This window comes from Mizuhopecten yessoensis, unplaced genomic scaffold, assembly GCF_002113885.1.
Source record: "Mizuhopecten yessoensis strain PY_sf001 unplaced genomic scaffold, ASM211388v2 scaffold1311, whole genome shotgun sequence".
Lineage (NCBI taxonomy): Eukaryota > Metazoa > Mollusca > Bivalvia > Pectinida > Pectinidae > Mizuhopecten > Mizuhopecten yessoensis.
In genome coordinates, this window is record NW_018403983.1 from 463,535 (window position 1) to 488,341 (window position 24,807).

A 24,807-nucleotide genomic window follows, 5' to 3' on the forward strand; every position below is an offset into this window, starting at 1 on the left:
AAAAGCCGGATCGTTTAATTGTGCTCTAAGCCACCAAAGACCCTGGAAAGAACGCTATACAGGACATCCTCATTCGTTCTGTAAATAAACATTCATCCTAGATTATACGTTTAAACATTCTAACCGTAAGTGTCTGTAATTACCGTTAGTGACTGTACTAATCGTCCGTGGCTGTACTAATCGTCAGTGACAGTACTAACCTTTATTTACTGAACTAACCGTCCGTGGCTGTACTAATCGTCAGTGGCAGCACTAACCGTAAGTGGCTGTACTAACCGTCCGTGGCTGTACTAATCGTCAGTGGCAGCACTAACCTTTATTGACTGAACTAACCGGCCATGGCTGTACTAATCGTCAGTGGCAGCACTAACCGTTAGTGACTGTACCTACCGCCAGTGGCAGCACTTACCGTTAGTGGCTGTACTAACCGTAGGTGATTATCCTAACCTTTATTGACTGAACTACCCGTCCATGGCTGTACTAACCGTTAGTGGCAGCACTAACGGCTAGTGCTGCCACTAACGGGTAGTACAGCCATGGACGGGTAGTTCAGTCAATAAAGGTTAGTATAATCCCCTACGGTTAGTACAGCCACTAACGGGAAGTGCTGCCACTGGCGGGAGGTACAGTCACTAACGGCTAGTGCTTCCACTAACGGTTATTACAGCCATGGACGGTTAGTTCAGTCAATAAAGGTTACTATAATCACCTACGGTTAGTACAGCCCCTAACGGTAAGTACAGCCACTTACGGTAAGTACAGCCACTAACGGTTAGTGCTGCCACTGACGATTAGTACAGCCATGGACGGTTAGTTCAGTCAATAAAGGATAGTATAATCACCTACGGTTAGTACAGCCCCTAACGGTAAGTGCTGCCACTGGCGGCAGGTACAGTCACTAACGGTTAGTGCTGCCCCTGACGATTAGTACAGCCATGGCCGGGTAGTTCAGTCACTAACGGTTAGTGTTGCCACTGGCGGTAAGTACAGTCACTAACGGCTAGTGCTGCCACTGACGATTAGTACAGACATGGCCGGTTATTTCAGTTACTTACCGTTAGTGGCTGTACTAACCGTGGGTGATTATACTAACCTTTATTGACTGACCTAACCGTCCATGGCTGTACTACCCGTTAGTGGCAGCATTAGCCGTTAGTGACTGTACCTACCGCAAGTGGCAACACTAACCGTTAGTGACTGAACTAGCCGTTAGTGGCTGTACTTACCGTAAGTTGCTGTACTTACCGTTAGTGGCTGTACTAACCGTAGGTGATTATACTAACCTTTATTGACTGAAATAACCGACCATGGCTGTACTAATCGTCAGTGACAGCACTAACCGGCCATGACTGTACAAATCGATAGTTGCAGTACTTATCGTTAGTGGCTGTACTAACCGTAGGTGATTATACTAACCTTTATTGCCTGAACTAACCGTCCATGGCTGTACTACCCGTTAGTGGAAGCATTAGCCGTTAGTGACTGTACTTACCGCCAGTGGCAGCACTTACCGTTAGGGGCTGTACTAACCGTAGGTGGTTATACTAACCTTTATTGAATGAACTAACCGCCCATGGTTGTACTAACCGTTAGTGGAAGCACTCGCCGTTAGTGACTGTACCTCCCGCCAGTGGCAACCCTAACCGTTAGTGACTGTACCTACCGTAAGTGGCAACACTAACCTTTATTGACTGAAATAACCGGCCATGGCTGTACTAATCGTCAGTGACAGCACTAGCCGTAAGTGACTGTACCTACCGCCAGTGGCAGCACTGACCTTTATTGACTGAACTAACCGTCCGTGGCTGTACTAATCGTCAGTGACAGCACTAGCCGTAAGTGACTGTACCTACCGCCAGTGGCAACAATAACCGTTAGTGACTGAACTAACCGGCCATGGCTGTACTAATCGTCAGTGGCAGCACTAACCGTAAGTGACTGTACCTACCGTAAGTGGCAGCACTAACCTTTATTAACTGAACTAACCGTCCATGGCTGTACTAATCGTCAGTGACAGCACTAGCCGTTAGTGACTGTACCTACCGTAAGTGTCTGTTCTTACCGTTAGTGGCTGTACTAACCGTAGGTGATTATACTTACCTTTATTGACTGAACTAACCGTCCATGGCTGTACTAACCGTTAGTGGCAGCGCTAGCCGTTAGTGACTGTACCTACCGCCAGTGGCAACACTAACCGTTAGTGACTGAACTAACCGTTAGTGGCTGTACTTACCGTAAGTGGCTGTACTTACCGTTAGTGGCTGTACTAACCGTAGGTGATTTTACTAACCTTTATTGACTGAAATAACCGACCATGGCTGTACTAATCGTCAGTGACAGCACTAACCGGCCATGACTGTACAAACCGATAGTTGCAGTACTTATCGTTAGTGACTGTACTAACAGTGAGTGGCTGTACTGGTTGTTAGTGGCGGCACTTACCGTTTATGGCTGTACTGACTGTTGGTGATTGTACTAAACTTTAGTGACTGCACTTACCGTTTATTGCTGTACTGACCGTTAGTGGCAGTACTAACTGTTAGTGGCTGTACTTATCGTTAGCGGCTGTTTTAACAGTAAGAGGCTGTACTGACCGTTAGTGGATGTACTGACCGTTACCGTTAGTGGCTGTTATAGCATATTTTGAAATTCATGTCGTTGATGCAGAAAACCAAAAAAGTAAAATTTCTTGACTCAAATAAACATTTTATCCATATAGGAGTCATTTTGAGTTCATTTTCTTAAATTATTCAATGCACACATTGAGCATTGTGACTTTAACAACTCAAAAGTCGAATGTTTAAACTGAACAGAAAATATCATTATGTAGGACAAGTTTGAATAATAGTCTAAATGTTATAAGATAGAAACCGAAATTAAAAAATACATAGGTCTCAGGAAAATACAAAAAGAAACAAAATTTTGAGCACTCCGATATGATTCTATCTTAATGAAATTGAAATATTTCTTACTACGTTTTTCAAGTAATTTATTATTAGAAACATTTGTTGTTTGCTATGTATACAGTTGCCATTATTGGGGACATAGGTTCAAACAAAAACAGACCTGCAGTATCCCACTCATGTGTAGCGTAAGTGGCGACACCAATGTGGCCCTGTGGGGTTTCGTCTGCGTTCTCAGGCCCCTGTGACCGGGCTAACTTGGGGTACATGTACCTGTATGTGGACCAACCATAAAAAGAAGACATACCCAAACACATACCCACAAGGATAAATTCACATGCCCCTGTGACCGGAATAATTAGTGGTACTTAGTATCATTACAAAGAAAATGTAAAACTAGCAATTTAGACTTAAAAAGCACAGCATCATGACAAAACTTTTAATTATGTTTCGACGGTTAAAGGGACACAACTCAAGTACAAATCACATCGTGCACTGGTGATTACATTGTACGTACGATATCAAGATCTGTCATTTTGGCCTAACGCCAGGAATCCGGGACTTTATACTGTCAGTCGGTAAAATCACGTGATATAACCGTAACAAGGAAGTGAACAGTTCAAGTTGTACCGACACAGCAACAAAATCGTTGCAGTTTACAGATTGTAGGTATTTATTCCATCTAACTCACTACAGTAACAACACCATGGCAAGTAACAGATCCGTGCGGCGTGCCCAGGAACCCGTTACCTACACGTGTGCTTTGTGTGACAGTGAAGACGAGGTACGATGGTTTTGTAACGATTGTCAGGATAATTTATGTGACCGGTGTAAGGAAGCCCATACACGCGGAAAGAAAACAAAGAACGATGACGTCGTACCGATAGGGAAGGCTAACCGTCAGGGCGACAAGCCTGTACCAGAGGTATGTAAAGTACATCCCGGTAAACTGTGTGATCTCTTCTGTTGCGACTGCAACGAATTACTTTGTGGGATATGTTTATCTAAAACTCATAAACATCACAACTGGAAACCTTTCGAAGACGAATTTTCTTCTAAAAAACAACATTTGAAAGAGCACATGACAGCAATTTCCACTAAAATAAAACATTTCAAGAATGAGACATCAGAGCGACATCGTGATAACGAAGGGTTCAATGACAACATTGATACAGTGAGGAAAGAGGTGAACTCTAAAAGGACAAAGTTAAAGGCAGAAGTAGATTCTATCGCTGATGCAATACTCGCCGAATTATCTGTTTTAGAAGAAGAAGAATCAACAATACACAAGAAAGATTGTCAACGATCAGAGAAAAAAGTCGAAGAACTGACGCGTCTGCTTAACGAAGCGGAAATGACAGATACATCAAGCGTATCCTTGTTTAAAACAGAAAGGTCATTGAGGACAACTCTGCCCCTGTATGACGTTAATGTGAGATATGTTTCACCCAAACAACCAAGGTTTGATACCGAAAGTATCGACAGTGTCATGTTGTCGAAAACGTTTGGTAAATTACACCACGATATCCAGTACCAGAAGATAGACATCGACAGTAAACACGTTCAACGTCTCTCTGAGTTTACTGTTACTCAACAGAATCAAATATTCGGTATATGTCCAGTCGACGACAGTCATGCATGGTTATCAATACATCAATATCAGGGTCTGGTACTGGTTAACAAGGAGGGTGAGGTGATAGAGTCAATAAAACTGGACTTCAGCCCGGGCCTACTCACCATGGTCGGGACAACAGACATACTTATGACCAGTTTTCCACATAGTACATTTGCATATAAACTATCACTACACGACAAACAAGTGACAACATTTGCTGACATCAGACCACATGAAGCATGTGACGTCAGTATCAACGAGAGGGGCGAGGTGTTTGTTACTACATGTACGCCAGACATAGTGGTACTGAATCAGTCAGGTACGATTATAAGGAAGGTCACGATTGGATCAGAAGATATAGTGAACGTTGTCTGCTTGTCATCGGGACGTCTGTGTGTAGTTCACAAACTTGGAGGAGACTGGAATGATTGTAATATAATGTTAGCAGACGAGTCGGGTACCGTCATACAGACATGGACTGGTGAACTCGACAACGGTCAAAAGGTCGGTAGTATGCAACTCCTGAGGATGTCATGTGATAAGTACGACAGAGTATTTGTACCAGAACACCGGCACAAACAGGTGTACGTCCTACCGATGAGAGGCGGTAAACAAGCTGTGTGTCTCCTAGACCGGACACACGGAGTGGTCGACCCTACAGTGGTGGGTGTGGACACGTGTGGTAACGTGTGGATCGGGTGTGATGACGGTACCGTACACGTGATGGGACTGTAACATGAGGAAATAGTAATATACGGTACTTGGTCTCGTGGTACTATAATCTATTGTGTATATAACATTCCACGGTAGATCACCGATGTATGAAGTCTGAAGTATCCTCAAATAAACAGTGAGTGTATTTGTTATGACCGTGGTAATCAGACAATCACAAGTAACGAGATTGTTTACTACCAACCGACATTACGTGGTCACTTAACTGATCAAGGAAAAAGAAATTATAAGTGAGCTGGATCCAGGAATTTGTGGTGTATATGTGTGTTTTTTTATTTGTTTATAGCTTTTTTTCATTTGGGGTTCATTTCATTTCACCTATTACCCTAATATTGTGTGCCTACCCTTAACCTTTTTGATTTATTTTTACGATTTTCAAGGGAGCACTGTTAAAGTAAAAAATAACTCTTCTAATATATTTTATTTTTTAAATGAAATATGAATATAATCACCTACCCTAATTTTTCAGACATGTAACAGGAAATAGACATGTCTTTTAGGCATTTTTCTGTTCATGTATCGATATATCAACTATAATGAATAATAAACAACTGTTAATTAAAGTTTGTTACACAGATGTTTACAAAATGTAATCAACCGGTAAATGTAAGGTAATACAGGAACAGTTGTTTTATACCTTGTAGTATTGAAATGTTACAAGAATGACTTATACATTTTGATTGATATTTACAATATTATAACTTTTAAATATACATAATATAGATATAACTTTAAATAAAAGTGTGTAATTGTACTACTGCTGTGTCGGTGTTTGAATATATTCAGATATCTGGAAATTTGATGAAAAGATTGCTTCTTCATGTGGTATTTTTGTATTCTGAGAAGGGTTGTCTTACCGGGTACATTTTAGTAACCGTTTATTCGAACAATCTTCCGACCGAGTAACCGGTCAGTTTGGAAATCAAACAATAAACAACGACAATACGTTACTATAGTATATGTTTAACAAATGTTCTATTTAAAAGTTAAAACATATTTACACCACATACATATATGTATATATTAATTAGCGTCAAGATAGTTGAGTCGCGTATTCAAGGTAAATGCGGGAAATAGTAACATGTAATCTCAGTAAGTATATTTCATGGGCAGCAAGTGTTGGTACAATGTACAGTAAGGCTGGATTCAATGACAGCTATCTGTACTCGTAGTCATATGCCGTTATATTGTTCTGTAGAAACAAATTTGATCGACAAACGTTTTAATACATGCTTGCTCATTCAAGTGTGTACCCTGCAGATTATATTTACATCTCGCATGCAATAACATGTGGTGCTGGCGGGATTTATTTGTCAATCTTTACAAAAGAGAACAAAAACGACACTAATACGTCCGCCTGAACACTGTTTATATTACAAAACTGTCTGATTTTGATCACATCTATAGATAACTTGTCGGTCTAAGCTCTGAACACTGTTTTACTACAAAACTATCTGATTTTGGACGCATCTATAGATAAGTTGTAGGTCTAGGCAAGGAAAACATGGGGCTCACCAAAGGGGGTAGTCCGACTATTCGGTTATTGATCTTGGTAAGCGGTTAAACGGCTAATCGTTGACAACCTTAATTCTTATTTTTTTTTTTTTTTTTTTATTAGAAGCAGAAGAAAAAATATCAACTTTTCAACAAAAACAAGATTTTCTTCTGTAAATCAACAACAAAAAAGGATTTTCCAGAGGAAAACAATAGGTGAAGTCTAGTTATAGACTTCCAGTGACTTCTATTCCATCGATATATACCACTATCGGTGGAATGGCATTTTGCACTTTGTTGATATAAACCCCTAAAGCGTCTTATAATACTTCCTATACATCGGGATAGGTTTAAATAACCTACAGTGATAAATTAGCAGGACCCTGTGAACAGGCTTTCTAGTGGGGCCTATGTTTGAACAAACCAAAAACACATTAGGACAGGTCCAAATAACCAGGCCCCTGTGACCGGGCTAACTAAAGATACCTATGTGTGGACCACTATCAAAACAAGACATAAGGATAGGTCCAAACTTACCTTAAGTGATAAATTAGCAGGGCCCTGTGACCGGGCTTACTAGAGTTACATATGATCAGGATAGGTTCAAACATACTTACAGTGATACATTTTCAGGCCCATGTGACCGGTCTTATTATAGTTACATATGATCAGGATAGGTTCAAAAATACTTACAGTGATAATTATCAGGCCCATGTGACCGGGCTTATTAGAGTTACATATGATCATGATAGGTTCAAAAATACTAACAGTGATACATTTTCAGGCCCATGTGACCGGGCTTATTAGAGTTACATATGATCAGGATAGGTTCAGATATACTTACAGTGATACATTCTCAGGCCCATGTGACCGGGCTTTTTAGAGTTACATATGATCATGATAGGTTCAAACATACTTACAGTGATACATTCTCAGGCCCATGTGACCGGGCTTATTAGAGTTGCATATGATCAGGATAGGTTCAGATATACTTACAGTGATACATTCTCAGGCCCATGTGAACAAGCTAATTAGAGTAACATATGATCATGATAGGTTCAAACATACTTACAGTGATACATTCTCAGGCCCATGTGACCGGGCTTTTTAGAGTTACATATGATCAGGATAGGTTCAAACATACCTACAGTGATACATTCTCAGGCCCATGTGACCGGGCTTTTTAGAGTTACATATGATCATGATAGGTTCAAACATACCTACAGTGATAAATGTAAGAGTAATAGGTTCAAACATACCTACAGTGATAAATTTAAGAGTAATAGGTTCAAACTTACAAACTGATAAATTATCAGGTCCCTGTGAACGGGCTTTAGAGAGTAACATATGATTAGGATAGGTTCAAACATACCCACAAGGATACATTATCAGGTCCCTGTGACCGGGCCCTTGTATCTATATTCTGATGCAAAAAGCAAAGTATTCATAATAAACCAACAATTTCAGTCCGTCTTTACCAAAGAAAACATCTCTGAATTACCCGACTTAGGTCCGTCACCATTCAAACCAATGTCACGCATCACCATCAGCGAACCAGGTGTATATAAGCTCCTTCAGAATATCAAATCTCATAAAGCCACTGGTCCCGATTCCATTTCAGCCAGAATCCTCAATGAATTGGCAACCGAAATCACCCCAGCACTATCAATTATCTTTCAAAATTGCCTCGGCCCTAACACCGTATACGTACCATACGATTGAGCGTGAAGCACACATCGTGCCAGTCTTCAAAAAAGGGGATAAACAAGCTGCTGAAAATTATAGACAGGTCTCACTTACCTGTATCACATGCAAACTATTAGAACATATCATCCATAGTAACGTAATGTCCCACCTTGAGGAAAATAACATCCTAACAAATTTACAACATGGTTTCCCTGCAAAATTCTCTACTGAAACTCAACTACTGACAATTAACGACATAGCAAGGAACCTTGATAAAAATAAACAAATTGACGTCGCCCTTTTAGAATTCTCGAAAGCATTCGACAAAGTCCCTCATGCAAGATTACTTTCCAACCTAGAATATTATGGGGTAGATCCAGATACTGTTGGTTGGTTTTCCTCTTTTCTGGACAACAGACAACAGAAAGTAATAATGAACGGTACCAGCTCTGATAGCGCCCCCGTCCTATCCGGGGTACCTCAGGGAACGGTTGTTGGCCCACTCCTCTTTTTGGTCTACATTAATGACATCACCGACTCAGTTGTAAACTTGACTGATATAGAGTCGAAAACACTAATGATAAATATGGCTGGAAATATCAAAGGATTGGTATGTAAGATGGAGAGTTCTATAAGTGTATACGTATATATGTAAAAGATGTATGAGGAATATATATTGTAGTGAACATTTTGCATTATGAATTATATAATGCAGTTATATGAATGTCATATACGTCATTATTTAATACATTTACTTCTCAAAACTATGGTTATATATAAATTAAGATACATAATGTAAAACAGTTTGGACATATGAAATCTCCTAAAGGAGGAAATAAAGAATGTCTGTCTGTCTGTCTGTTATGTATCACATAGTAATGAAGAAAACTTAGACGGAGTTTAGATAACATCGTTGTGGAGGAACTGACAAAGCAAAGTGGCTTACACTTCTGAAACAGCTTATATTATCCTTGAGTGTTCTTAATGAACTAAATGTAAAGCTTCCCTTGTTCATATTTGGCGCTTATCTTATGCTTTCTAATTATTTGGTATTTATTCTCTTCCTGTTTTGTACGTCAAGTAAGTAGAATCAAAGTAATCCCTTCCTGTTTTTTAATGTTGGGGGTGGGTGTTACGTGAAGTTGAATCAAAGTCAAGTTAGTGGTAGCATGTATGTAAGTACACTTCCAGGTCACTTCCGGTTGTGGTTAAATCCCAAAGATGTTTATATTTCTAGGTCAGGTCCAAAAATATATACTAGATAATGTGCAATACTGTGGTGCAATCTTAATGTCGAGTTAGTAGAATCTAAGTCATCATGACGTGAAGTTGGTTATATCAAAGTCATCTCTCCCTGTTTTTATTTTTTTTTTGGGGGNAGGGGCTAGTGATGTTGGTAGAACCAAAGTCATCTCTTCCTGTTGTTTTGATGTCAAGGTGGAGTAAGTCACCTCCTTCTGTTTTTTGTATGAAGTGGGTGGAAACTAAATCATCTCTTCCCGTTGTTCTTTTACGTCATGTTGGAAGTTTCGAAGTCATCTTCTCCTGTTTTGTAAGTCAAGTTGTTAGAATCAAAATCAAAAACAGACATAGCTTTTGGTATAGATATTTATTTGACATGAACCACTCACCAGATAGTACACATATAAAGTCAGACAAAGAAACAGTGAATAGAGAAAGAATTGGACACATACCGGCCAGCATTCCTCCCACACAAATATACAATAAAACACATCTTTTTCAGAACTCCTATTATAGCGGGATCACTTAGGAGCCCTGTACCACTGCTAAAAACATTTTTGGAAAATATTTTTTCTGGCATGACTGTGTCTTTGTAAAATCATTTCTGAAAAGAAAACGCAAGAATTAAAAAAATCAGATTTCCTTTCGTAGGTAGATATGGACTTATAAGTCTTAATAAATCTAACCTTTGCCTTATTCTAGATAAAACAAATGTAACATGACTTCCCCATGTCAATCCATTATCAATATGTACACCAAGCAGTTTTCCACTGCAAACTTGTTCAAGGGGTTCTTTGCACATACATAATTCTAAATCTAAACAGGTTCTTTTTTGCTTTTGTTTTGAGACAATGCACATACATTTTGTTATGTGTATTGACCTGTCTGTCAGAGAATGAGGAGAACACCTCTATGGTTTGAGGAAGAGGAGAAAGCTCACCTGGATCAAATGATCGAGAAGGGAGTTGTACAGCCAACGGTGTCTGAACGGGCTGCACTCCCGGTACTTGTAAGGAAGCGGGACGACTCCTAAAGGTATTGCATAGACTTCAGGGCTTTGAACAAGGTAACCGTCAAAGATGCTTTCCCTCTTCCCAGGATCGAGTCGTGTATGGACACCTTAGCCGGAAGTACTTTCATGCGCACTCTGGATATGGCGGCTGGCTATTGGCAGGTAGAGCTGGAGGAACAGGACCGACACAAGACTGCATTTATAACTAAATACGGCTTGTTCGAGCATCTGCGACTCCCGTTTGGACAACATAACCTGAAGCTGAAACCATTTTATTTTAGCTTGTTCCAGACACAGGTGAAGTTCCTAGAAAAGTTGGTCACATCAGATGGCGTCTCTGTGAATCCCGATAACATTGAAGCTTTACAAAAATGGGTTATGCCAACAACCAAAAATGAATTTGAATCTTGTCCAGGCTTCATGAATTACCACCGAAAACACACTAAAGGGTTTGCAGGGACTGCGGCACCTCTCCACAGTTTGACGGGGCAGAAGAAGGATTTTGTCTTGGGGGATGAACATTAACATGCATTCGAGAAGCTACGCGATGCTCTTATAAACGCGGTAACTTTATCCTACCCATGCGCGGAAGATGTTTCATTCCTGACACCGACGCATCAAACAACATGATAGGAGGAGAGCTAAGTCAGATGGTAAGGATTGTACAATTGGATTGACATGGCTTCTCAGCTTCAAACATATTGAGGGACAGCTGGCCCGATGGATTGAGGAGTTGTCGCAGTATGATATGGTCATAGTACATAGGGCTGGTAGCAACACATTGTAATGCGGATGCATTATCCCTGATGCCCAATAACTTACCTGATTGCAATAACTACCTACCTGGGGTCAGTCTGGAGCAATTGCCTTGTGGGGGTGCAAGTATTGCACAAGAGTACGAAATCAATGGGAAACATTTGAGAATGACATTGATTACGTAGTCCCTCTTTCCATTGGACAAATGACCAGGAAGGTGAGGAAGCTAGGGGAGACAATCCCGGCAAACTGGATGAAAGACCTCACTGATGCACAACATCAAGACCAAGACTTTGGGGAGAATTTAGACTTGGTTGGATAATGACGTCATACCGTCATAGCGAGATCTCCAAATGACGGGTCGGTGAACAAGACATTGGTGGTCCTGCAGGAGCCAATTACGTGTACAGAATAATATTTTGTACTATGTTTGGGAGGATCCGATGTCAACAACTGTTTATGGCTTCGAAAAGTTTGCAGCCAGCAATACTCAAGTTAGGTCATGATCATATATCGTAAGGTCACTTAGGGCAGGCCAAGACCTTGGAGAGATTAAAAAGGCGAACTAATCGATAAAGTATGAACCAGTCATGCAAACTGCATGTGGCATCATGCAGGGTCTGCAACCAAAATAAGAAGGCGGACGTGAAGGCAAGGTCGGATCTTGGATAATACCGAGCTGGGGTTCCAATGGAGCGTGTACATATGGATATTATCGGGCCATTACCAGTGTCCAAAGCAGGAAATAAAAACATCCTTGTGATCGTAGACCAGTTCACGAAGTGGGTGGAATGTTACCCTATTCCAGACCAAAATGCTGAGACATTCGTAATGGTGTTAGTGGATGAATTTATATCCTGGTTTGGCTGTCCTCTGGAGTTACACACAGACCAGGGACAGAATGTGGACGGGAATGTGGTAAGGCACCTCTGTCGAGCTACTGTTGCAGATGATTCGGTGTTATCTCAAGAAACAGCAAGAGTGGGACCATCATTTCCAACAGATCGCAGGTGCTATAAGAGCCACAGAGCATCGTCAGACTGACTTTACCCCTAATCTGATGATGCTAGGGAGAGAGGTCAATCAGCCAATTGATCTGATGCTGGGAACTGTAACATAAGGCAAAAGCATCCGTATCACTTCATACTATGTCAGCGAAGTGATTGAACAAGGCCAGAAGGCACATATGATTGCTCGAGAACATCTGCAGGAAGCCCAATTTCGACAAAAACGGGACTATGACGTCATGGCGCATCAACGTCATTATGACATTGGGGGATGTTGTATTCAAGCTGGATACTGCTACTAAAGTTAGACGTAGCCCAAAGCTGCAGCAACCCTTGAACGGACCATTCCTGGTGGTTGAAGTAAAGTCTCCGGTGTTGTACAGAATCAAAGGCAGGAAAAGGGAGATGATAGTCCATCATGATCGGTTGATCCTATACAACAGCGATAGCTACCCTGTTTGGTTTAGACGAATGCGGAATCGACTGATCTCCATACCGGAGGAATCAACAGCAAACATTGTGTGAACGATGTGTGCACGATGTGCCAACGATAAAAACGTTGGACGATCATTGCTTGCGCATTTGTGTGCACGATGGACGAACGATGTGCGATAATAATCGTGGTTGGTGTAAATTGAGGAATGCCTTAACAATATATACAGTTTCGTGTGTAAACAAATAAAATTGATTTTTATATAAGTTTCTATATTCTACCTACATCTATAAGCTTATCTTTATGTCTATATTTTCTTAAAATTAGAGATTGTGTTTTCGGTATTTTTTATACGACCTTAATCCCGTATACAGGTAAACATAGCCACTTTGTACATGTACCTAGACCGTAGTTTTCCCCCGCCCGGGTCGCTTACGTATTTTGTCGGGTAGGGCCAAAGGTGTGAAAACACAGGTGTAGGGGAGCTATAGGCAAACCGAATGCAAATAACAAATACTAAACGTACGGTATCGCATATCAGCTCTATGTATCAGGTACAGGCCAGGTAAAACTCCGGTCACTCATCAAATTGTTATTTACCTGTTCTGTTACCTTGTAGCCAAACCCATACAATTGGTCACTGTAATGCTGTGTTAACGTTACACGCATTGTAAAACTGTACATAATCTTCATGACTGTGATGAGAAATTACAGTAATATATAAAGTTTTCATTATTGCATACGAGCTTTCCGTATTTTTTTCATTCCGTAATATTGATCTACAAATTGTACCCGATCGCACAGTTGTGCGGAGAGAAGCGCACAACGGGCCGAACGATTGTTAAATCGCACAGTTGTGCGCACCATGTGTGGACGATGTGCGGACGGTGTGTGAACGATGTATGCACGGTGTGCGCACGCTATTTTTGGTGCGTTGTACGATCCCACAACTGTATAGTGTTTTCAGATTTCCTGCTGTGATTTGCTACTAAACATGTATATGTATTGTGACGTCATCCATGGCAACAGACGCGATTGTCTTTAGCGCCGTGAGGTGCTGAGCAAATACTCTTTAAATTACGCGCTAAACATAAACAGATCGCCGGGATATTTGGCAGGAGTGTGTTAGTAAGCACTATCAACCTACAACCGAAATATTGAGCGATTTGAAGCGAGGACAACCATAACACACCGATAGAATGCCGCCAACACCTGACAATCGCGAGGTAAACAAACAGCATGTCGACGGAACAAATGTACGTTCCACGAGATAAAGAGGCAAGACCGGAGCCAAACCATCCGAAAGCTCATTTACTCTTTCGTGGGATGGAGAGTGTTGCAAGATATGCTCAACAGGATTAGAATCGGACACAAAAGTGCTGAACTGTCGGAGATGCAAACATCGGTACTGCATAGGATGTGCCAATAAGGACGAAAATGAGTATGCCGTGCTCACGAAATCGGCAGACTCGATGTGGATCTGTCCTTCGTGTCTAATCACGGTTGAAAAAAACTTTGATACAGACGACAGGTAGAACAGAGGTGCGCTGAGATTAAGGAGAAACTCGAGGAAAGAATCAAGTTTCTGGAGAGCGTTGTGGCGAACAATTGCAGCGAAGATCAAGTCAGAAACATCGTTAGAGAGGAGATAAAAAACAACACGGAACAAGAACCGAAACGGACCGAGGAAAACCAGACCAACGATAGACTCACTGATGTCGCCCAGCAAGATGTAATCACAGAACTAAATGGAAAAAAATCAGGGAAAACAGCATAGTTGTTTATAGTTTTAAAGAGCAAAACGGATACAGCAAGAAAAGAAGCGGATGAAGGGCAAATAAAAACAATGCTTGCAACCTGCAAACTAGATTACACGGACCGTGTCAAGAAAGTAATTAGACTCGGAAAATATGACAAAACCAAGAAGGATAGGTCGCGGCCACTGTTGGGATCTTTTACAACATTAGAGGCCAAGAAAGCATTTTTCAAGAACATAAGCCAGCTGAAAGGCAATGAAACATACACAAATGTCCGGGTAAATAACGACCTCACGAAAAAGGGGGGAATATATCAACCGTGTCCGCGGGCCACCATGGCACAGAAAAATCATCAGGCTGGCAGCCAAAAAAACATAGCGAATCTCCGTTGTATGTTCACAAACGCAGATACCCTTACAAACAGAACTGATGAGCTCAAATGTATAATCAACAAAGATAAATTAGATATAGTTGGAGTTGTGGAAGCGTTTCCAAAAAAATCCAGATACCGAATAAATCAATCAGAGCTTAACATAGATGGTTTTGACATATTCCCCGGAGAAATAAAACAAGAAACTGGATTTAGAGGAATCATCATTTACACTGCTCAACACTTGGGAGCTACGGAAGTATCGATCAACGAGAAATGTACAGAGCAATTGTGGATTAAAATTAACCTTGACAGGGGAAATATACTAACAGTTGGGTGCATCTATAGAAGTCCTAACAGTGTAGATGAAAATAATATGGAGCTATGTGCGTTACTTGCGGATATAAGAAAAATACAAGTTGTTCTAGTTGTTCTTTCTGATGTAATCGTTAGGTATCAGAACAGTTAAGCAAGTTTACTGGCTGAAAATGGTCAATTCTAGCACGGACTTAGATAGCAATCTAATTCCATGGTCTGACCTATGATTCGCAAGGTGTTAACGGGACGTAAGTCACAAGATCTGAAAAAATAAGCTTCATGTAGATATGATTCGTCATTTCACTAAGGAATTAGACTAGAACTAGGTCCATGACTTTGACTATTTTATATGTTTCACTTTTCGAAACGTGTGAAATAATCAGTTCTTAAATATGAAAATGAAAAATTGATTAACTGATTTCATGTTACGTTTTGGTCAATTTTCAAACACGTGTATAATCCATTCAGATACGTGGTCACAAACACTAGCTATAGACCATTGATATACCTGGTCACAATCTCTACCTATATATCGCTGATATATTATCTGGTCACAAACTCTAATTATACTTTGAACCACTGCGATACCTGGTCAGAATCACTAATTATAGTTCACAGAGCTACATGTACCTGGTCACGAACAGTAACAGACGCACTACCTATGGACAACTGAGATACATGATCACAAATAAATATAGTTCACTGAGATACCTTGACACAAAAATGTACTGTAGACCACTGAGATCCCTGGTTACAAACACTCACTATCGACCACTAATATACCTGTTTACAAACACTTATCATAGACCATTCAGATACCTGGTCACAAACACCTACATAAGACTATTGACGCAACACCTCCTCAGAGATCAAGTCCAGTCAAGATAAATATTTTTAAAAAACTATCACAAGTTTGTGAGGTGTTTACATAATTGAGTTGTTAGTTTGTAAACAACTTCATGACGAGACTACTTCAATATGGTATTTGCATTCATAGCCTTACGCATCGAGATAAATACAGGTGTGAAAGATAAATATATAATTTAAAAAAAATACATAAAATGTAGTATGGCAGGTTTTGACTGTATTGTATTGGAGGTAATTTAAAAGCTTGCAGCTGTGAACACGTCAGATCTGTTTTCAGAAGCTGAATTCATTAATATTATCCTAAGGAAATCTAAATAATTTTATAACTGACGCACCTTTAAAGGCTTTTAACTTTTTGATGTATTGGTTTTGTGCATCCAATAAAGTGTGTTATAGTCATATACATAAAATATGTTCTGATGTCGATAACTTTTTGATTAATTTTAGAGATATAGTTTAAAGACGCTATACGCTCTGTAGATTTCTTTACACACGTGTGTCACGCCACCGGTCGTAAACAAATCAGTTTATCATAACTCGGTCAATTATTCAAATATCTAGCTGAAGTTTGGTACATAAAAATTACCAGCAAATCAAACCTCATATATTAAATCAATCATTTTACAGTAGTTGTGGTGGCAAATGCCATTTTTGATTTGTAAGTTAACTTTGATAAGTAAAAAAAACAAATCAGGACCTGGAACTCACTTCAGCCACAGGTGTTGGGCAAATATTATATGATATATATAATATACAATACTAACAATTGATATATTATTCGTATAGCATATAAAGGGTGTCATGCACCTTTTGATCCACTTAAAATTGAGAGATATTTGAAAAAGTTTGAGATGTGTCCAGAAGCCATAACTCAGTATAAAACAAAAGGAAAGTATGTAGTAAATATGCAATTTATGTAAGTCTACTTAAAGGGACTGGTCGGGGAGCAAATTACAAAATAAATGGGTCTAAATGCGTTCTCTGGCCTTCCATTATTAAATATAGTAAAGGTCAAAGGTTAAGTCATACGTAACAGTGACCTAAATCTTGCACTCTTCACTTAGCCATCCAAAGATGTCCAATGCCCCAGGCTAGTAAAAATGACAAAGTTTACTTTGAAACATAATTTGGGCTTGTATTTGTTTTTTCGAAGCAACCTTCAAACTATAGTTCACTTATTATTATTTTGTATATCTCGGCTATGTGTGACCCCTTGAGAGGGGCTAGCATGATGTATTCCTGGGTGGTAACAGATCTACGGAAAACTTTCTTAGTTGTCTATGGATTGCCAGTAGGTGTTTATCATTATATTACACTGATTTCAACCATTTCAATATTATAAGGTCACCATGCTAGAGTGACAGGACCCTAGGAGCAATCACAGTAAGTACGAGTGTATTAATCTTTTCATAACCTGCAAAGAGCATGGCAATTTCTAAGTACACAAAGACAAACAATAGCGAACCGATGATGTTACAACATCTCTCATTTACAACTTTACCTGGTCTATAGGTGACATGCAAACACAGTAAAAATTAGCTCAAAGATGATTCTAAATCAGTATTAAATAGTTATGAAAGATGATACTAAATCATTATTAAGTAATTATATATAATTATGGTTCCTATTTTATAACTCTAAACCAGCATTCAATTTCTCAATATTCTAATATTGGAGAAGCAATGGTTGCAATATCCATTTATTTTGAATAACAAAATGATAAAACAATTTAATCATTTACATTGAAATGTAAGAAAGCATTAAGAAAGCATTATATCGTGAACATATTTTGAACCTAAAGCATACCACTGTACCAGTATCTTCAGAAGTCAGATGCTGCAATAGATATAAACAGGACCATTGCAATTACAACACAGAAATGATAAATGTGATCTCACCAAGTTATACAAGTGATACATGGACCTGAGTTGTAATGCAATTGTGTTTGTTGTAGTGATGTATAAATCAAACACAGAACAAACGTTCATTTAATCCAACAAAAACTTTTTGAATTCCTTGAGAGAAATTCATGTTGGGAGTGACTAACATATATTATTGATATATCATTTTTGGCAGGTACATAATTGTCTGACATACGGTAGATCATATTTCTTTAATTTTGTCTTGATAAAATTTTGCCCTTAAGGGATCAGGCAATATATTGACAAGGGTTTTAAAATAATAGTAAATAAGTAATATAACAACAAAAAAGGCCTACATGGAATATCTGATAGAATTTCTTATTTAAAATGCATTATTTTAAAACTACCATTCATTTCTTTTTAATGGAGGAATATTAAGCGCACGTATGTCATAAGGAGGGATTCTGTTCGTTTTGTTACCCTTAAGTTCTTAGCCGGGGCGCTGCTGGCGTCCATGATCTACACTATCATCACAAAGGTTACTGAACTATGTGCGCTCTCTTATAGGCAGTGTCTATTTCAATAATCTCTAAGTATCACATATGCAATTTGGTCGATATTTCAAGCAAGTATTCTATATGATAAAAGTTAATATTCTTATAATATCATACGAATTTCAACAGTCAACTTGAATCGCCAAGAGGCAAGACAAGTGCATTTTGCAGGTCACATTCTATCCCTGCAACAATCAAGCTGTTGGCAAGATGAAAGCCCTGCCTTACAACAGATCTTCGTCAAACTAGGTATGCTTAATCCCTATAGGTAGGGAATAAATCCCTTTAAAGGTCAAAGTTAAAGGTCAAAATCAAGGTCACAGTCTATTCAGGCAATGATCAAGTCCTGCTATTTATATCTGGTAATAAAGGAGGTTCTGCCTTTTTATCCCCCTCGCAGAAACGTTTTGGGGATAAACCTGTTGGTACATAGATGTTGTGGGGACGGTGCCTTTATTTAGTATTTCTTCTTTAACTAAAATTCAATTAAATCAATAATGTTATTAATTTTATTATACTTACAAAATGCCTGAAAGTGGCAGTACAGAATGTCCATGTATTCTCTGTAAGACGAGGACAAAGGCTAATGAATGAAGAAACATCAACCAGTCCTTATCAAATTATTTTTAAAAAATCGTTTCTACTAATAAAGCATACTAATGACGTTATGTGCAACAGAAAGAAATAGATCATGTCAACCAGTTACACATGTAAACCTTCATGTTAAATTTGAGAAAAAAAACGCCTGAACATTCTGAGAAATAACTTTCATTCTCAGATTTAAGATGGCCGTCTGTTGGCCATCTTTGTTTCCCCTTCTGTCCCAAAATTTAATATGCGTAATAAGGTGCCAGGGGGAACTTAACAAAAAACCCGCTATGCATAACAAGGGATCATGGGGACCCCGTGTGAAATTTGAGAAAGATCCGTCCAGTACTCTTTGCGTGCTTGAGTGGGTGTATGCAGAAGACAGAGTAAGAGTAGAAAGAAAGATAAAGATCCCAAATATTGCAATGGGTGCAGCAGACTTTTTTGGTCGCTTAATAGAGGACACCAAAGCAAATCCCCAATTCTGCAGGGGATTCCCTCATTAGTCGCCTCCTACGATTCATGCAGTGGGTAACAGCAGGTGTATTCTTTTCCCGATCCTACACCTGCATATGACCACGTGCTTCCTACAAATCAGGTGTCATACGTTGGTGACAATGTACGGATCATTTGTGCCATTTGCCACAAATACTTTCCATCACTGTCATCAGGTAAAGTAATTACAAAAAAAGTTTCAGTGACATGTTTATGCAACAATATAAATAAATCGTACAAGATAAATAACAAACACACATTCAATTAATCTAGGTGTGCTACCTGTGATTTGGCTGGTTGGTTGAATGGGGTTTAACGTCAAAGTCAACATTATTTCACTTATATCGAGACGTCACCATTCATAGGTGAAAATGCAGAAATTAAGACATATGCAATGCAGCGATGGCGAATGCAGTAAAGGTTCTTTATTGTGCCAATGCCTGACGTGACACGTGCCTTCTGTTTAAGGTATCATCCGAAAGGCCCTTATTTCACAGGACAAGTACTGAGGTCCTATTCTTATCCGGGAACTTATTTGGAAATCATAAAAAAGTATAATGGTGCCACCATTCTCATCTAAAATAATAGAACTAAAAAGTAAAAATTTATATAAAAAAATAATATATCTGTATATTACAGGGAACGCAGATAACAAGGCATTGGCAACAGAAATGCTATATCTGTCAAAATAAATCAACAACCTTAAGAGCAGAGTGGAAGATGAAAAAATGGAAAAGCGACGAGCCATATGGACAGACGAACCAGATGATTGTTTGATTAACTTCCCTAAACTTGATGAGACAGACTTGAGAAATATTACATGCGGTTCTTATCAACTAAAGTTGTGTAGTAGTTACATGCATATAAACGGTGACTGTGAAGTCCACAAGGAAAAGCATAACATTATCCTATGTTCTTTTCGTTTTAAAACATGTTTAATGATACTGGTATTAACAGGATCCGGTTTTACCTTGAATTAATTTAATTTTAAAATTGAAATAATTTCTTGAATTTTCTAGATGAAATGGTCATTGATGCCTCATTTTAAAGGATCTCTGTAAACCCGTGATGTCTACATTTAGGTAAGTTAGCTAGTTTGATTTCCAAAAACCCTATAAAATGACAAGAAATTTAAGTTAAGCAAACTTGTGGAAACAGAGTATTCTGACATGGATGACTTGAAAACTTAGGTTTGGATATCAATAATTATTTAAAGATGTTATTAAACATTTATGGATATCCATAATTCAATACGGATATCTATAATTTGAATTATGGATATACAAAGAGAAAGCTATGGATATTCATGAATGCAAGTGATCTTTGGATATCCATAACTGAAATTGTAGATATCCATAAATGAATTATGGATACCAATAAGTTATGCAGATTTAAAATTATCCGACATTGGAAATAGTGCTATCCTTAATTTGATTTATGGATATCAATAAATGAATTATGAATATGAATAACTAGTGTATAAATAGAAAAACGGAACCATTATGCCATTTAACTTAGTATTCACTATGTTTATTAATATCCTTAATTTGATTTCCAATTATAATTTTCTAAATCTAAAGATTGATGGATATCCATAAATGCAAGTGAATTATAAATATAAATACTTCGAATGATATATATATCCATAAGTGAATTATTGATATCCATAAATCAAATTATGTACATCTGAATTCATTTTGATTTAATATTTTCCCTATAAGTGATATCCATGAATCGATTTATATATATGTCCATAAATGTAGTTTTTTATATCAATAAGTAATGGTATTTTGACGTGTATTGTCAAGGAAGTTGTAATAGTAATTTTGTCCCTGCATCTAACATTTGTTTTGTTGTATTGTGTAGCAGAATGGTATAGGAATTTATTAATTTAGTTCTTAACGGCCCATCAACACAGAAAAGATATTTAGGGCCAATCAAATGGTTTCACAAAGTGCATGTATGTATTGGCAATTACAACAAAGATATTTTTTGTGAAATGTCTTATTAAAACTCATTGTCTTTGACCACTTAATTCAAGACCATGCAATACATCTGTGTATGTTCATGTATACTCTTTCCCACTTTCAATGTCGTCATGCTCTTTAACATTTTGTAAGTCATATTAGTCAACAAACAAAATAAAAATTTCTGGCAAAACCAATATATGTACATACAGAATATTTGTCAAATATGGAACGTGTTAGATACTTGATAATCATTTTTTTTCAATAATTTCAAAAAAGATGTTAGCACACATGAAAATGAACACTTCTTAAATGCTTTTTTTATTGCAATTAACGATTCTTTTGAAATATGACATTTACTTTTTTAACACAACCGCAGGCATGGGATTTTTTTTTTTTTATTAAGGACACAGGACATGCATTGTTTTAGTAACAGATTCAGTACCGGTCCCATCGAGGTAATAGATATTGTCTCGACAATTATTTGAATAGGAATAGAAGAATTCCCATGCATGGTGGTATATATTTCTTCCTAATGGCCGAAAAACCCGAGAGAACAGAGTACGCCATATTATATATAAACAGTGTAGCCGTGCTATACAACATCACAACAGTTGTCCCTTGCAGGGCCCCATATCAAACGCAAACTAACCAGTCAAGTATCCATGACTTTCGCATAAACTGCTGTATATAGAAATGCAAAGTAAATTATCTCAGAACCATGCCAATAAACACAACAAAATAAGTGAATCTGTGTCCCAACTTACACAAATAAATTAGTGAGGTCAATGCTTTTAAATACTTATTCATAACATAAACGTAAACAGCATTTCTGTCGATTCGATTTCAGCTTTATTCAAATTCGTACCGATGCATGCACTGTACTTATTGTTAGGGCAGTATTTTCTCCTTGGAATACTTCCCACCTGCAATAATGCCTGCGTAACGTAATCCCTGCGCCATCTTTTGACCATTTGGCAAATCGTCGCTTCGTAGTTCACGCGGTAACGGTTTTCACTCGCTATCACTTCCCACAGCAAGTCATTGTTTACAACATGTTGGTCAGACAGGTAGAAATCCCCATAATTATCTTTAAATTATACATTTTTATGAATCTATATAAGCAAAATCCGACCGTTATATTCCACAAGGAGACTCGCTTGATATGCTTATGTAGTATTTGAAGGGAAATCAAGAGATCCCAGAGGGATCTTGGCGCCCACCTTTGTACCATCTTCATTAGTTCTTTGTCATGCTACTGATAAAATATCATCATCCTAGGCCTTTTGGTTATTGGGAAGAAGTTGTTTAAAGGTTTCAAACATATTTGACTCCTGTGACCCTGAAAATGAGTGAATCCATTTGAATAAACGTGGTAGCCCTTCATCTCATCTCATCCTAGGCCTTTTGGTTATTGAGAAGTTGTTAAAATGTTTTTAAACATATTTAATCCTTGTGACCTTGTATATGAATCAAGGTAATTTATTTGAACAAACGTGGTAGCTCTTCATCCCAGCATGCTACTGGACAAATATCATCACCCTGGGTATTTTGGTTATTCAGAAGAAGTTGTTTCATATTTTAACATGTTTGACCCATGTGACCTTGAATATAGGTGAAGGTCATTTATTTGAGCAAACTTGGTAGCCCTTCATCCAAGTTTGCTACTGGCCAAATATCATCACCCTTAACCTTTTGGTAATAATAAGAAGTTGTTTAAAGTAAAATATTGAAGCCGGACGACGCGCCAAGGCAGGTGAGCTAAAAATTGAACTGGAATAGAACGTGTTCTGATGCCGGTTCACAGAGAGTATATTTATTAAAGTTAAGAAGTTATTAGACATGGGCCCACTTGTATAAAACATCTCAACTCTTGAGATTTCCTCAAGTCTAAGATTTCCCATAGACAATACATTGCTTGAGATTTTCCTTAACTTTGAGATGTTTTATACAAGTGACCCCAGGAAACAGAGCCGGTTTACAGAATGAATTCGACGTTTCACCAATGAAGTAATAGAACTCAATACCAAATACGTTTGCCGGTTTACATCAAGATCAAGATCGAACATATTCAGTAATTCTGTCGATATTCCGAGTTACTAAATCGAAATTTTAAGTTTTTATCTCAAATCTTTTAGTTATAATCCTGAAATTTCGAGTTATTATCTTGAAATTACGAGCTATTTATCTCGGAATTTCCAGTTATTTTCTTCAAATTTCAAATTATTAACAAGAAAAAAAGTATTTGTTCTCGACATGGCCCTCATGCTCCTCCGTATATACTTCTGTATTACTGCACATATTTAATTGACCCTTCCATCCTTTAAAGGACAGTATATTCCAGGTTTACATTTAAATGACTAACACGCATTGCTCTAGCCGACATTTATTATCCTTTTGTGTAAAACCTTAAGAGTATAGATATCGTTGATCAATGGCAATATTGTAACTTAAAATATTTCCGACAATTAACGTTATTACATGCCTTTCGCGCACGCTTATTCGGTGTTATTTATTTAAGTTTAATATTCCTTGTCCACACTCGGAGGAAGAGTAGGCTTGTTGGGCTCCACTGAATGTAAAGGGGCCATACTAATTGCTGCTCATACAGAGTTTATGGTGTGTCTCATGCTAAGAAGAAGTTTACTTACATTAGTTGTTTCGATCATGTCAAACACTATACCAACAAACAAACTTTGAAAAAAATATTTTATATACCAGGACATTTCCGTTAGTGTGTATGTTTTGCCTTTGTTCACCGCCACTTGTGAAGGTAAACAGCAGAATAAACAAGAGGCCCATGGGCCTTAACGGTCACCTGATATATTTATACAGAGAGTTGATTTTGTTTTTAACATGAACAGAGATATTATTCAAAGTGACAAAAAACAATAAAACCTCCTTACTCAATATCTAGCATACAGATTTCAGACTAAAAAGGATTTGAAACTAGCACCTCTGATTCTTAACAAGGAAAATGAAGAAATTTTAGCACACTGACTCCTTTGAGCCCCACCCTACAGCCCTTGGGGGTAGGGCTGGCTCAAAATTTTCAAAGTATCAAACTGTCAATTCAAGGTTATAATTCCAATCAAGTTATTAACATGTAATATTCAAAGTATCATTTGCCATTATAAACCATAATAAAT

General features: G+C 38.2%; 1 protein-coding gene across 1 annotated transcript; it reads left to right on the plus strand.

Moving 5' to 3' along the window:
- Positions 1-3,479: 3,479 nt before the first annotated feature.
- Positions 3,480-5,991, plus strand: LOC110458910. Its single transcript, XM_021510884.1, has one exon. It carries the CDS (start codon positions 3,610-3,612, stop codon positions 5,251-5,253), a length of 1,644 nt encoding a protein of 547 aa, XP_021366559.1. The 5' UTR covers positions 3,480-3,609; the 3' UTR covers positions 5,254-5,991.
- The last annotated feature ends 18,816 nt before the right edge of the window (positions 5,992-24,807 follow it).